The 16,724-nt window shown below is 43.4% G+C and overlaps 1 protein-coding gene across 1 annotated transcript in view; it reads right to left on the bottom strand.

Moving 5' to 3' along the window:
- Positions 1 to 1,212: 1,212 nt before the first annotated feature.
- Positions 1,213 to 16,724, bottom strand: part of LG02H3orf85 (linkage group 02 C3orf85 homolog) — a 29,021-nt gene continuing 13,509 nt past the window's right edge. Inside the window, exon 4 of the mRNA XM_073616094.1 lies at positions 1,213 to 2,917. Coding sequence (XP_073472195.1) covers positions 2,857 to 2,917 — 61 coding nt within the window. The 3' untranslated portion in view covers positions 1,213 to 2,856. The remainder of the gene's footprint in view (positions 2,918 to 16,724) is intronic.

The following is a 16,724-nucleotide window of genomic DNA, read 5'->3' as shown; positions in this document are numbered from 1 at the left end:
CGGAAGGTTCAAAAGCTTGTTAAAGATCAGTCATGGGTGGGACAAGACAAGTTGGGAACATTGAACTTTGACCTGCACTCTGGAGATAGGGATCAGATTGGTGCAAAGGTGCACATCAGCAAGGCAAGTTACAGACACTGTGGGAAAAAGTTTCAGGAATCGTATACCAGTCTGTGACATCTGGAATGAGGTGATGGGAGATGTTATAAACAACCTGTCCAAATTTGTGATCCACAAGTGTCTTGACTGTTAAAAGTCCATTAGTTCTACCCCCCTTTTCCTCCATAAGTACCTCTCAGAAGTTAACAAGCCTACCAATACCATTCAGCCCAATGGTCACACAGCTCAGAGGCTTCCCTCTGAGAAGTTCTCTGACTCTGGAGTGTGCAAAGATGAGGACACAACATCTTATGACCAAATAGATGGATGTGAGACTCTGGCACTCCCAGAGGTCTAACTTTGAAATGACTCCTGAGCACTTTGTATAATCTACAAATTTGCTATAAACAGGTTCAAGAGGACTGGAGCGTAGATGAGTCACAGGCTTGTGGTCTGTGACATCATCATGCCCACACGTGTACAGTAGCAGAGCCTTTTATGCTTTTTTTGCTTAGATGTTTGTAGGTACCTTTCTATTCTTAATAAACAAGAAGTTTTAATGATATTACTCTATGGCAGTTTGTTCTATTCCTTTACAATATTCCTAAGGAGAGGGGCAATTTATTTGGTTGAGATGTGTGTGGAGGAGACGTATGTTGAGAAGGTGCAGTGGATCCGAAGGCAGCCAATTCATTTGTGAAAGCGCATTTTATCTCTTATTTTTAAAGACATCAAATTTCTCTGGTAAACAGTTGGCACAGTTAGTGGTCTGGGTTCTTGGGAGCACTGAACGTTTATTTTATTAACTCATAAGCTTTAGAGATTGGATGGCCCTTGAGCCCTGATTGGACACTGGGGGTGGACTATATATGCACAATTTTATTACCTTCTTTATTGGTGGATTATATATGCACATTTTGTATACATTTTTCATTATTTTCTTTAATGTTATTTTTCTTATATTTTATAAATTTACATCATAATATGATACATTGTTTATGATTATTGATAATTTCCAAAGAGATTGCACACCTTTTTTGAGTATTATACTAAATACATAGTAGGCAGAACTCCAGACAGCTAATTTTTTCAATTTCATATATTTATGAAGAATATATTATATATATTTTATTCATATAAAGACATAGCAATACATTGTAGTACAGGCACAAGATCTCCCCACAGTTCCTCTATCTATACAAGAAAAACTCTCAGCTAAAAGCATCATATACATTTTCATTAGAACAGGCAGGGGATCCAGGGTAAAAGAACAGCAAATAACCATCCATACACATGGATAAATACAAGAAGAAACCTTTAATTGGCAGGCAGACACTCAGGATCAGGTGGAGGCATTCACCCTGCTAAGTGGACATTTCCTGATTTAGGAAATCAACACACTAAGGCCTCATTCACACGAGCGATGAGGCTAGTACAGCGTGAATGAGTTTTTTGTTTACATATCTGGAGCCATCTTAAGGTGTGTGCATGCAGCCTATGTTAGTGAATGGAGCTGCAGAAGCTGCACATTAGAGTTCGACAGGCATGCAGGGGCAGATGTCTGCTTTCCGGACCATGCACCTGCCCCTGTACGCCTATCAAACAAAAATATAGTGCTGGTCTGATGATAATATCAAATTATGTACTATCTTGGTTTATTTGCTTGAATGCTTTTGACTATTATTTGAACTATAATAAAAATGATTGAAACATATGGACACACCTCACTACATTAATAGGAATTGAACACAGTCTTAAGCCTCCTACACACTAGTTGTTTTGTTTTTTTTTTCAACCCAGCAGGGATGAAGGAAAAAAAAAAACCTGACAGCTCAGGAGGAGCAGCTGTACTAACTATCCGATGTTAGTACAGTGATCTCTCCTGCCATTTCATTCTGTTCTGACAAGCGGACGACCCCCCCCTCACTAGAACACTCCGGTTAGCGCTCTCAGCCATTGGTCGAGAGCGCTGATCGGCTGACCTTTTTCGGTCATTCCCCTGTGACAGAAGCCGGCCGATTCCACCTGACATTTGGCATTGTGTACTAAGCTTTAGACTTTAACCTGCATTAAAGGTGCATTTCACCTGCATTAAAGTTCACCTGTTAGGTTACAGCCTTATTTAGTAACATGTTACTATGCAGCAGCCGACCTCTTCACTTGAGCTGCCCCCCTGACAGTGGGCAGGGAATCCTCCCCCTGCACCCACTGTCACATTTTAAAAACAGCAGGGACTGCTGTTTTTTTAAAAACAGTGAGGGACTATGTTCACACAGCCACATTATTCATTCACAGGGATCTCTTAATGAATGGCATACAAGTCCCAACTGCCACCATGGCAGAAGGCTTGTAGCTCTCAATGAAATACAAGAGCGCTGATCAGCACCCTTGTAGTTCATTGACTTTTCCTGCACCTCAGAAACTGTCTGCCTGTACAGAGGTATGGGCAGACAGCTGTACTGATTCCCCGCAGGATCCTGACATTGCATGTGCAATCCACTGATCACGAGTGCAATGCTTTGCAGGCTGAAGTGTAAAAAAAAAAAAGTAAATGCACATTTTTTTACCTGCAAAATCTTGTGCATTTTTTTAAGGTAAACTTAGCCTTTTAGGGCTCAAAAATGAGTTCAATGTCCAATGCAAATAATTTACACATGCGCTCAGAATACAATTATTTATTATAACTTAGCACCATTAAAGCACAACACATGATAACACACACAAGTCTTACATATTTAGCCGATTCATTTTATGTATCTAATCTTGATGTTTGCTTTCAAAAGGCCAGAGCACACTCATGTAATCTTTCACTTGGTTCCTGTGGCAAAAACAGAATGAAAAGCTAAGGTTTATTTAGTTTTTCTACTACAGAGATCAAATTCCAGCCACTTTTGATTCTGTAATAATTACAGTCAGAATAGAATAGAAACATAGTTAAACTTATTTAAACTTTAGGCAAACGTGTGTTGTACATTTCATGAGTGATTTGTAATATACTGATATGCATCGCAGCCCAAGTAGAAAATATTTTAGCTGTTTGTCTATTATTTGGTCAAGTGTAATCACAAACTGTGCAGAAAAAATGGAGAAGTCAAGGCAAAACCTGATCAACTATGGGCAGCAAGAGAGAAGAGACAGAGTGGCACCTGCTTATAGAGAGAGAATAGAGAACTCTAAGGAGGGACTGGTTGTGTTGGGCAGAGGGTTACCAATTCTGTAAATGCTTGCATGTGAGATAAATGTATAAACCATTATGGGTTGATGCAGAAGAAGAATTGGTAGATGAACCAGGTAATCTAGAAAGCACAACAAGGACTAAGGGAGGGAACACTAATGCCGTGTACACACAAGCGGACTTCTCGTCCGCCTGAACTCCGAAGGACTTTTCGACGGAGTTCTGACGGAGTTGCAACGGAGTTCCAATGAAACGGACTTGCCTACATATGATCACACCAAAGTCTGATCGTTTCGAACATGATGACATACGACTGACCTAGAATAAGGAAGTTCATAGCCAGTACCCAATAGCTGCCCTTGCGTCCTTTTTTGTCCATCGAACTAGCATACAGACGAACGGATTTTTCGATCGGACTCGAGTCCGTCGGAAAGATTTGAAACATGTTCTATTTCTAGGTCCATCGGAATTTTCGACAGGAAAGGTCAGATGAAGCCCACACACGATCGGAATGTCCGATGGAATCGTTCCGTCGGACCTTTTCTGCTGGACAGTCCGCTCGTGTGTACACGGCATTAGGCTGGGTTCACATTGTTGTGCGGAGCGGCTCACAGCAGGGGTCCAGTGTGTCCCTGTTCTTCGTTTCAGGGACGAATCAGGCCTGAATTTTGCCTAAATTCGGTCCTAAAACTGAGCCGAAGATGCACAGAACGCTTCTGCTGTGCGCTCCACAGCCGCCACTGAGATGTTTGAACCGGCTCCATTCAGAGTCGGTCACACTCTCCTGTCATGCGAATTGGATGTGGTGAAACCCACATCCGATTCGCATCAGTGTAAACCCGGCCTCAGTAATCTTTTATATCATGCTAACTTGCCAGCTTGTCAGTAGTAGAGGTTGAGCAGTGTATTTTGTCAGTCAAACTTGATTGCCAAAATTGATGGTTTTTCACCTAAACTAGTGCTTATATTTACTATGCAGCAATGCTTTAAAGCAGTATTAAACCCCAAACCAAAAATGTATTATATTGCAGCTTACCAATTATTAGATGTGCTGCATTCGTTTTCTTATTTTAGGCTTTTTTCCCCTCTGTTTTCACCTGGCGATCTGGCCCATAACACACCTCCTGTATTAGAGCGCCCATACTCTGGACGAAGGAGCTCAGGAGCTGCATTTGGGCAGCAGCATTGTCAGTCTGCAGGGAGGGAGTGTTAGATGGACTAGCAGATTTAATAATTTATTTATTTTTTTTTTTTCGAAAGAAGTTTATTGAAAGTTTTCAAGGATACAAGATTTAAACAAACATGTAAATTACATTGCTTTGTACAAAAATGAAAACATACAAATTAATAAGGCACTATTGCCTGACCTCGTTAACATGGGATGTGAGTGCCTTTTCTCAGTAAGAGAACACATTGATAGATGTGGTTTCAACTAGTGTCAGTAGGTAGTTGTCCATGTCAAGCATACTATATCCTGCATTGGTTTGCCCGATAGCCATCCACCCCTTGTGAGGGAACTTGCTGTGGATGGGTGGGTGACCAGTTTCCTGTGAAGTTGGTTCGGACATGGGACGGTATGTGAAGGATACAAGATCAGTTTCGTTAGGGAGTAGAGAAGGGAGTGTGTATACGGTGGTAGGAGGGAAGGAGGGAGAGGGAGGGGGGTAATGAAGGGGATGGGGTGAGAGGAGGAGGGGGGGGGGAGCAGGGACTTGATAATAGCAAGTTTCTATTATGCAACCAGTGGGTGCAGTGAAACAGCGAGAGTATTGGAGCAGTGGCGGTTGCAAGAAGATTGTTTGGTAGCTTTCCCGTGGCCAGTAGGTATCATAGTAATTGGCAATTTGACGTGTTATGATTGCGGGTGGTTAGATCTTACAGTTAAGGTAATGTGGTGGGTGGCTGTGTATTCTGGACTGTAGATTGTTTATAGTGGAGCCAACATGCCCAAGTGTTGTGGAATTTAGACGGGTTATCTTGGGCCTGACTAATAAGGTTTTCCATGTCCGCGATTTTGTCGACTCGATTGATCCAATCTTTTATCGTAGGGGGGGTAGCGGTTCTCCAAAGGAGTGGGATACAGAGATTGGCGGCATTTATAAGGTGAAGTGTGAGCGATTTTTTATAGGAACCTAGTGGGGTCTTGGTGTGGTGAAGGAGGTATTGTGCTGGAGAAAAGGCCGGCGTGTAGGTGGTGATCTGCGAGATTAGGTTGTGGATCTCCAGCCAAAAGGGTTGGATGATAGGGCAGTCCCACCAAATATGGAGGAGGGTACCGTGCGCTGTATTGCATCTCCAGCAGGTGGAGGGTACCGTCGGGTGGAAGTGGTGCACTTTGTCTGGGGTCCTGTACCATTTTGAAAACAGTTTATATCTGTTTTCCTGGGTCTTGACGTTGATTGAGCCTTTATGTAGGAGGGTGAAGATATGATCCCATTCAATGGGGGTGAGGTCTAAAGAAAGGTCAGACTCCCATTGTCGAATCAGTTTGTCTTCCTTAATTGTATAGTTCGAGTGTAGTAGAGAATAGATGGAGGAGATTAGATGGCTCTGAGGTTCTGTACTAGAGCAGATGAGTTCAAAGGGGGAGTGGTCTGCATGCCAATTAGTAGTGTGTTTGTGGGAGGAGAAAAAGTGTCGCAGTTGGAGGTATTTGAAGAAAGGGATGTCATAGTCTGGGATGGAGAGTAAGAGTTCGTTGTATGGTAAGAGGGAGCCATTGCGAAAGAAACTTTGTGCTCTGGCATTGAATGTCCGTGCATTACGAGTTGGGTCTTTGAGTGTAAGCCCGGGTGGAAATTCCGGATTGTTGTCTAGGGGCGTCATGGGACCAATGGAGGGGTTAATTGCAAGTGTTTTGCTGGCTAATTTAAGTATGGTGAGAGTGGTCCCTATGAGGGGATGTGTTTTGTATTCTTTGGGGGTAGATGCAATTCCTATCCACGGTACGTTCCTAATTGGTAAGTTGGCAAAGGAATCTTCTATAGAAATCCAATCCTTCGAGGAATGGTGAATATGCCAGTCTACTGTCCTGGTTAGGTGGCAAGCCCAGTAGTATTTTTGAATATTTGGGAGTCCTAATCCTCCCAAAGGTTTAGGTAGTGTCAGCCTATCCCAGCAAAGACGTGGGGTTTTAGAAGCCCAGATGAAGAGTCTGCACATGTGTTTATATGATTTAAAGAAGGAGGGTGGTAGTTTTATAGGGATGGCCTGAAGAAGGTAGAGGAGTCTGGGTAGGACATTCATTTTGATAATGGCGATTCTACCCATCCATGAAAAAGATCCCAAATACCATTTCTGCAGGTCGCCTTGTATTGATGTGAGCGCTGGTACGAAGTTGCTCGCGTATAGGTCCTTCAAATTTGCAGGGATCTTTATTCCCAGATAGGAAATGGCCTGTTTTTCCCAACTAAAGGGAAAATTGAGTTTGCATTGGGAAACCATAGAGTTTGGTAGGGAGATATTGAGGGCTTTGGATTTTTATAAATTTTTTTTAGATTGGAAATAGCCTGAAAGTGTGAGAAGTCGGCCAGCAAGTTGGGGATGGTGGTGATGGGTTCGGTCAGAAATAGTAAAATATCATCGGCATAGGCGGCCATTTTGTATTGCTTGCGTTTAATATCTATGCCTTTAATTGAGGGGTTCTCCCTGAGTCTATTGAGTAGAGGTTCCATGGTCAAAATAAAAACTAAAGGGGACAAGGGGCAACCCTGTCGGGTTCCGTTAGAGACAGAGAAGGCGTCTGACAGGGTACCATTTACTCTGATTCTTGCCATAGGGATTGAATATAGGGCCATAATCATCTGTAGCATGCGGGGAGGAAGGCCTATCGCCCGTAACGAAGCTTCCATGTAATCCCAGGCCACCCTGTCAAACGCCTTCTCTGCGTCAAGGGAGAGGAAAAATCCCGGGGTGGAGGTAGTAGAAAGCCAGTGATGAATATTCAGGGCCTTTGTGGTGTTGTCCCGGGCTTCCCTACCCGGTACAAAACCAACTTGATCTAGCGATATGAGGTTTGGGATAAGGGGTAGGATGCGATTTGCTATGGTTTTGGCGTATAGTTTAACGTCAACATTTAGTAATGAAATTGGGCGATAGTTTGATACCAACGTGGGGTCTTTGCCAGGTTTGGGGATAAGGGTAACGTGTGCTTCTAGAATGTCCTTGTGGGATGGTGAGTGGGGGGTGAGATTGTTGAGGGCTTTGGTGAGGTTGGGGATCAGTAAAGTCGGGAAGGTTTTGTAGTAACTGACCGATAGTCCGTCCGGGCCAGGGCTCTTGCCTGTTTTCATTTGTTTTAGTGCTAAAAGGATTTCCTCCGAGGAAAGGGGTTGGTCTAGGCTTTGGGAGTCGTCTAAGGAGAGGGGAGAAGGACTGTATTGCGCTAAGAAGTCAGAAATAGCGGTCGAGCGGTCCGTATGAGTTGCAATGGATTGGTTTTTTGGGAGGTTATAAAGGTCAGAAAAGTATCGAACGAATTGGTCCGAGATGTCTTTGTTAGAGACTGCTGCATCACCTGCTGGACGGCGTATTTTATGGATCGTCTGTGTCGCCCTCTTGGATTGGAGAGCTCTTGCAAGAAGCTTACCGGCTTTATCGCTGAATTCATAATAAAGCTTTTGCGTCAGTGCAAATTTGCGTTTCATAGTGCTGTTGAGCATCTCCAGGAGTTCCCTTCTGGCCTCAGTGAGATCTGCCAGTGCTGTTGTCTCCAGTGAAGCTTTGTGGGCCTGTTCTAGCGTGCGAATGCGTGTGGTTAATTCAATGATACGTGCATTTCTACATTTGTTCCGTTGTGTGGCTATGGCTATCAATTCACCCCGTACAACGCATTTGTGTGCGGCCCATATGACCGATGGTGCAGTGGTCTCCAACGAATTTTCAGTAAAAAAATTTGAGAGACATTCAGTCACTCGTTGTGCATTGACTGGGTCTGTCAAGAGGGAACTGTCTAGTCGCCAAATGGGGTTCTTGGGGCGCGCTGCTGGTATAAGTAGAGTCATTGAAATGGGGTTGTGGTCTGAAAGTATGGACGGGTCAATAGAAGCTTTGGTTAGATTGGTCAAGTCATTTTGGGATAAAAAGAAGTGGTCTAGTCTACTGTATTTATCGTGAGGGGCGGAAAAGAAGGTAAAGTCCTTCACAGTGGGATTCAACGTGCGCCACGTGTCATGAAGCAGTAAGTTGTGTAGTTGTAGTTTGATAGCTTTAAGTGCCCTATAGGTCAAGGAGGAGTCACCGCTTGATGTGTCCATTGACGGATTGAGAGCGACATTAAAGTCGCCGCCAACAATCAATGTGCCCTACTGGAAGCTAGTGAGGTGTTGGAGTGTGGAGCGGAAGAAGGATACTTGTTTGGTGTTGGGCGCGTATATGTTGGCTATCGTGAGTTGTTTACCGTAGATGGAACCCTTGAGAAAGAGAAATCTGCCCTGTGGGTCTTTCTGTACTGCGGTAACTAAAAAAGGGCATTGTTTCGAGATCAGAATGGATACGCCTTTTGATTTTGCTTCGTCATTGGAAGCGTAAAATACTGTGGGAAAGTGGCAGTCCGTACGTTTCGGGATTGCGTCGGTTCGGAAGTGGGTTTCCTGTATTAGTGCTATCTGAGTCTTTGATTGACGTAAGCAGTATAAGAGTTTGGACCTCTTTTCGGGGGTGTTGAGCCCCCTAATGTTGAGTGAGCAGAGTTTGATGGAGTTTGTTGAAGGTTGAACATTTGTGTCGCGGGGGGTTGATGGTGTTAGTGGGCATCATCAGGTAGGTGGGGTGTAGGGGTAGAGGAGAATTGGGAGAAGGGAGATACCGCCGGGCTGGAAAGGAGTCGTGACACGTCAGTCACTGGTGGGGAACCGAAAAGGTGTGGAGAGGGGTGTCCACAACCTCAGTGGGATTAGGTGTCGGTCAAGTACAATACAAGGCCAGAGCACGAACACCTTATGAAGGTATCGCGCTCTGGTCTGCAGTTGTTTTGGGGTCGGTCTAACACAGGACAGTGAGAAATGTACTTAATAAAATGCAGTCGAACTGGAGTTAAAACTTTAAACGAGATAAATTAAAAGTAGGTTTGTTATCTGTTATCTGCCGCCACAGGATGGTAATTAGTATGGCAGAAGGTATATCTTAAGCCTAGATGATGGGATAGTAATGATTGAAACTGAGCTACAATAATTATATATGGGGGGGTGAATGGTTGGGCATGTGGGTGTGCTTTAATGAGATCCGCTGTCCCTCCCCGTCTGGGTGTGTTAGGTTAGGGTTTAGCACTGTGGCCCCCCCAGAACGATCGAGGGTGGTTGGTGTGTCTCGTAGCCAAACTAGGAGGGTGAGCCGATCCTGTGACACAAATAATAGGTAATACATTAGTACATATGTGAGAACACCGGTGTGTGCTAGTGGGAGGGGCCCTATGGGTTATCAAAGATGACATATCATTCTACACATTATAACTATCAATGTCTAGTGCTAGCAAAGTTAAACTTGTTACCAGACTATGATATCAAGGTTATCATGCATAACAAAAAAAAAAAAAAAAAAAAAATTTCCTGAGATGTTAATGCTAGCCTGGTGAGGCAAAGATGAAGAGGCGTCCAGAGAAGACCATGTGTCATGTTCAGTCTATGGGTGTACCTCACTGCATGTACCTTATCCGTCGCTCTGTGCAGTAAGGCAGTCTGGGGCACGAGTGGGTCGACCTTTCAAAAGCGCTGCCTCTCTTGATTGCAGTCAGATGTCCAGCTGCAGTGTGTTCAGTGCGGACGTAGTTAGCCAGGCTTGAGTGCTTTTCTTTTGCTGGGTATGATGTAGTGAAACTACAGGGATCGACCATCAGCGCTGTAATGAAAGGAGGCGGATCTCGCTGTTAATATGAACCGTTACATCCGGTAGGAAGTCCCGCCGCGTTGTGCGGAGTCTGTCGTCGGATCAGGGGGAGGAGAGTGGCACCCAGCTTGACGTCATCTCTGCGAGGGGTGTGGTTGTAAGGCCTCTGGAATCCTGGTAGTTGTAGTAGGGGGTTAGGTAATTGTTGTTGGGCAGACATCACAGGTAGAGCGAGGAGTTTGATCCAATGGGGAGAGCTTCCGTTAGTGGATGCACCCAATGGTGGCTTGGTAGTTCAGTTTCCAAGTGAGAGAGGATGTGGTCAGTCGACCTATGGTTTACTGAGCGGCTTTGTTGCGGGTTGAAGCCTGTGGGGTCTGGAGCGGTCGCACAATATTGTTGCTCAAAAACAAAAAGAAAATCAACTTGGTGTGAGGCAAAGTAAAAAAATAAAAATAAAGGTAACGGATTGTGAAAACAATAAATAACTTAAAGTTCAGCGGCCCAACATGAGAGGGTTTCTTGCGGTGTAACTTTCAAAGGGGCCCAACGGGGCTAACTGAGAGAGAGAGAGGGTACACCGTATGCCCTTTTCAGCGGCCCCGGCGGGCTCTCCTGGACTGAGGTGGTTCAGGGGAAGCTGGGGCTCTGTAGCGGCGGTAGTCGGCCCTGTAATGGTGAGCAGAAGGAGAGCGTCTCCTGCGGAGGCTGGAAGTTTGAGTCTCCATGGGGGAATCCCGCTCCGTGGCATTGTTGAAGCTCTGATGACGGAAAGGAGCGTACCAGTTTGGTACCTGCGTCATTGGAATGCCAAGTTGGTCGCAGAAGTGTGGCAGATCCTCGGGCACCTTTAAGAGGGCCGTGCGGCCCTGGGTGGAGGCGGACAGGCAAAATGGGAATTTCCATTTGTAAGGAATGTTCCTCTCCCTCAGGACATCCAAAAGTGGCTTGAGATCTCGTCTGTGCTGCAATGTTATGCCTGACAAATCCTGGTAGATTTGAATGGGAGCGCTGCCGTGGAGAATCTTGTCCCCTTGCTTGTTTGAGTATTTCCTCTTTTATTTTAAAGTCCACTAAGCAACAAATAATATCGCGTGGGGGATCAGTCTCCCTGCCTTTAGGGCGCAGTGCGCGGTGGATCCTGTCCATGAGAATGGGGGTCTGGGGAGGCCTGTTGAGGAGGTTATTGAAAACAGCAGTGATAGCAGGGGTGATTTGATCGCCTTCTATTGCTTCGGGCATACCGCGGATCCTGAGATTGTGGCGTCTGCCGCGGTTGTCGAGATCCTCGATGTGCCTTTGCATGTCACGTAGGTGCAGCGTATGTGAGTCGATGGAGGAGGCAGTAGAGCGAAGGGTTGTTTCATGGCGGTCTGTCACTCTTTCCACTACATTAACCCTGTCAGTCAGATCGCGCATGTCGAGCCGCAGCTCTGAAATGGCTGCCGCCAGGGTGTCCTTAATATCGTCCGCAATGGATCGGAGATCCTGTAGGCAGATCGGTGTTTGTAGCCCTGGTTCAAGGCATATCCCTCCTCCGTGAGGTGGAGCAGGAGGGGAGTTAGTCTGAGGCGAGTTGAGTAGTGGTGTCTGTTGTGCTTGGGAACGGGAAGGCCCGTGCTGGGAGGACGCCATATTGCTCCTGGTGTTCCGGAACATCTCCGGGATATTGTGGCTCTGTGACCCTGGGGGAGCCCTGGGGGAGCGTGAACGGGAGGCAGATGAGGTTCGGGAAGCCGTTCCCATAGTGTGGCAAGATTTTTGATATAAATACCTTCGGTATTAATCAGTTTGTTCCCGTGGCGGCAGGAGCTCTGGAATCAAGCGACTTTCCTCATGCCAGGTCAGGCCACGCCCCTCGACTAGCAGATTTAAATACACTAACAAACTAAAGCCAAATATTTTTTTTTTTTGAGGATATTTATTATAGCAAAAAGTAAAAAATATTGCTTTTTTTTTCAAAATGTTTGCTCTTTTTTTGTTTATAGCACAAAAAATAAAAAACGCAGAGGTGATCAAATCAATTTTGCTTGGGTACAACGTTGCACGACTGCGCAATTGTCAGTTAAAGTGACACTTTAAGCTACAGCATTTGTAGTTGCTGACTTTTATTTTTTTTGGGGGGGGGGGGGACTGGAGCTCCTCTTTAACCACTTCAGCCCCGGAAGGATTTACCCCCTTCCTGACCAAGCTCTTTTTTGCGATACGGTACTGCGTCGCTTTAACTGACAATTGCGCAGTCGTGCAACGTTGTACCCAAGCAAAATTGATTTGATCACCTCTGCGTTTTTTATTTTTTGCTATAATAAATATCCTCAAAAAATATATTAAAAAAAACAAATTTCTTCCTCAGTGTAGGCAAATATGTATTCTTCTACATATTTTGGTAAAAAAATCGCAATAAGCTTATATTGATTGGTTTGCGCAAAAGATATCACGTCTACAAAATAGGGGATAGATTTATGGCATTTTTATTATATTTTTTATTTATTAGTAATGGCGGCGATCTGCAATTTTTATCATGACTGCGACATTGCGGCAGACAGATCGGACACGTTTGACACTGTTTTGGGACCACTGGCATTTATACAGCGATCCATGCTATAAAAATGCACTGATTACTGTGTAAATGTCACTGGCAGGGAAGGGGTTAAGCACTAGGAGGCGATCAAGGGGTTAAGTGTGTTCCCTAGGCGTGTTCTAACTGTAGGGGGGTGGGTTCACTAGAACATTACAGAGATCACTGCTCTCGATCACTGGGAGCAGTAGATCCCTGTCATGTTGCTAGGCAGAACAGGGAAATGCCTTCTTTACATAGGCATCTCTCCGTTCTGCCTCTCAGTGTCACAATCGCGGGGCACCGGCGGACATCGAGATGACGCAGCGACGTACGGGTGCGTTGTTTTGCGCAACCATGCCACTTTGCCGATGTATATCGGCGTGAGCCACTCGACCAAAAGGGAAAGTGACGTAAGGCAACGTCAGACAGCCAATCTGCCGCAATAAAACTGCGGCAGTCCGGAAGTGGTTAAAGGCTAAGTTCACCTTTGTTTACCTCTTTTTTTTTATTCCAGCTCCCCTATATACCAATATAGCATTAATGTACTTTTTTTGCAGAAATAAAAAAAGCTTTCCATTTATTCTACACACGCTTTCCACACTGTCCTTATGGCTGTTTAAAAACACTTATCCTTACTTCCTGGACAGACTTTAGGTCATGACACTGGAAGGAGTTGACCAGCTGAAGGTAGGTGATGCAGGGTGTGTGCTAATGAGGTCGGCTGGTCAACTCTTTACTGTGTCATGACCTAAAGTCTGTCCAGGAAGTAAGGCAGATGTAATGGAGCAGTGTTTTCACACAGCCATTAAGACAGTGAGGTAAGTGTGTGTAGAAGAAATGGAAAGCTTTTTTATTTTTTCAAATGAAGTACATTAATGCTATATTGATATATAGGGGAGCTGGAATTTAGAGAAAAAAAAAGGTGAACAAAGGTGAACTTAGCCTTTAAGCCCCACCTCTACTATTGCAGCTTGTGTCAACGTTTTGATTTCATTGCTTGCTGCCAGATCCATCCCGCTCTTGAGCTACCTTTGTATCCTGTACCCTTTCTGCTGCTCCCTTGTTCCTGTACCCAGTCCTGATTTCCCCTTTTTCTTGCATTGCCCCTGTTACCCTTGCTTCCCATATTGTATATATTTGTACATATTGTATATAGTTAGTTCGCTAGGTTTCTGTCACTTTTTAAAGGAATCCAAAAGGCTACCATTGCTGACCTCCCTGAGAATGAAGTCTAAAAACTGGCAAAGCTATAGTTGACTCACTATAAACATTACTGTAGTACAGAACCTTTCCAGAATCCACTTGCCAACCAGCCGCCGTCATTATACTGCTGCAGGTCGGCACGATCCTGCGAGCCGTCGTAGCTGTATGTCGGCTCCTTTAAGCAGGATAGCAGGTGCTCGTGGGGGTGCCGATGCACGTGGCCGGCGGTCGCGATGACCGCCGGCCATGCGTGATCATGGGCACCGGAGCCAGAACAGGGACGTGTGTGTGTAAACACAAAAATCCCTCTTCTGTGAGGAGAGGAGAGGCAGATCGTGAGTTCCTACTAGCTAGGAACAACGATCTGTCATTTCCTCCAGTCACTCCAATCCCCCTACAGTTAGAACACACCTAGGGAACACAGTTAACCCCTTGATCGCCCCTAGTGTTAACCCTTTCCCTGCCAGTGACATTTACACAGTAATTAGTGCATTTTTATAGCACTGATCGCTGTATAATTGTCAATGGTCCCAAAAATGTGTCAAAAGTGTCTGATCTGTCCGCCATAATGTCGCGTATCACAGATCACTACCATTACTAGTAAAAAAAAAAAAATGCCATAAATCTTTCCCCTATTTTGTAGAAACTTTAACTTTTGCGTACAGCGTCGCACGACTGCGCAATTGTCAGTTAAAGCAAAAGCAGCCAAATCTTCTGGGGCTGAAGTTGTAATGGCTCCTCCTGGATTCTGGAGCCTCAGTTAACTGCCATTTTGGTCCTTTCATAGTCCACCACTGTATCGATTTGATCCAGTTGTACTATTATCCTCATAAAGTAACTCATAATATTAAAACTTGCTGAAAACACTGGGATGTGTAGTCGGCATTAAATATATTTTAGGAATCCTTTCAGAATACAATTAAATTCAGCAGCACTGCTGCTTTAGTTGTAAAGTAATAATGTAATCCTATCACATATTTGGGGTGTATGTTAAGCTGTCTACCATGTCTCTTATCATGGCAGCTTTCAGAATGAAACTAAGCATATTTTTCTGCAAACTGTGATCAATTCTCTTCATTTATATTCAAAGTGAGCAGCTGCTACAGAGTTCATTAGAATATGGATTGCAAATAGAAGGGTCTTACATTTACATTCCAGAAACAACAGATGCAAGTTTATTGTTGCACATACATAGCTTAAACTACATTTAATATTCTTTTTTTTGTAAAGCCATTTTTTTTACAATTTAACCATATATGTTACTACATGTAATTGCAGTAAACTTGCCTATGTTATTAAAAACTGATCCTAAATATGATTTAAAATGGGTAGTTCAATTTTCAAGTACATGAAGCTGAATTGTAAAATTTTGTCCACATTACTATTAAATTAATTGTATACATCACTAGCTTATTTACCATGAGTCGGGCATATATTCTGAATCAAAGTGTAACTGCATGTCGAAGTTCTGAAGGAAAATTAAAAAGCCTCTACATATTTTATGCACTTCGCTCATAGGAACTGATAACTCTTGTAAATAATTGATATTTTCCAACAAGGCAAATAATTAAAATGGCTTATGAAGTATTTAAAATACCAGGCTTCCTTCTAATGATTAAATCTATTTTTAAAATTATAAGTCAAATATATTTTGCTGATTTAACTCGATAAAGGCAAAGGAAGGACTTCTATAAAATGTATTTCCATATAGGTCGCATGTATAATATTATATGTTTTCTAAATATTATTACATTAAAAAGTATTATCATTATATCAATATTTAAACATTTACAATATACAGTGTATACAATTCAAATTTCACCTTGCACCAAGTGAGCTTACAATATAATATCCCTGTTACAGATATCAATGGGGAAACTTGTAGAGTGTCTCTCAAACTACTAGAATGTATTAAGACTAATAAAGAAAATAGCGCAAAAAGTATATGTGGTCAGTTCCCGAATCTATTCTAAAGAGTATATGGCACCACCATTCCTAAATATACATAGAGAGCAAAATTTGGGAGACTTGAAACTTTGAAGGTGCACTTATGTACATATAGTAACACAATTTCGTAAAAAAATATATTTATTTAAGATACATGAAAAAAGTTAAAATAGCATTATATACAATAAATTTTGGGTAGAAAGGGACACATTTTGATGTTGTAATGCTGTAGTTCACGCTTCTATTCTACATGTTTTGCGTAAGGCTTCTTCAGGAACACCGTGGAATCTTATCTACTAAATACCAAAATATACATGACAACAAATGTTATTACAATTTACAAAATACAATATACATAGAAAAAAAAAAAAACATGATTAGATGTGTGCAAATGGATGCGCCCACCCACCCAACAGAACTCCCAAGTATCTGGTTCCTACCTCATGATGCTGAGGATTCGGGACCCATTGATGGCCTAGGGCAGAGGAGGGGTGAAGATCACTGGCCCTTTGTATCCGACCAGTGGTGATCGCCTTAAAAAAAACAGATCTCACGCAGGGAGGGGTATCGGTAATGTGTACTCGTTTGAAGGGTACAACCTACAATTCAATCAAAATCTAATTAGTTATCTCTATACAGGATTATGCCCTCAATGCAGCAGCATTGAACTACACTATTAATCCAGTGAAGCATTCTTACTTCAAAAACGTATCTTTCAAAAATGGTATTGGGAGCCTATAGATTCATCCAACAGCGTCAAGCACACAATTCAATAGTGACCAGCTTTATTAATTTCTATAAAGCAAACAACAGAGAATTGCTTATCTAACAAATCCATATACTCCATTGCCTTTTGTGTAGAGTCCAATAGTACCTGCCTCTATTCGGTAGCAGACCAACAGTCAAGGGCATCTCCAA

Source organism: Aquarana catesbeiana, linkage group LG02 (assembly GCF_042186555.1).
Source record: "Aquarana catesbeiana isolate 2022-GZ linkage group LG02, ASM4218655v1, whole genome shotgun sequence".
Taxonomy (NCBI): Eukaryota; Metazoa; Chordata; class Amphibia; order Anura; family Ranidae; genus Aquarana; species Aquarana catesbeiana.
The sequence above is the reverse complement of the archived record's forward strand: the minus strand, read 5'-3'. Positions and strand labels throughout refer to the sequence as shown.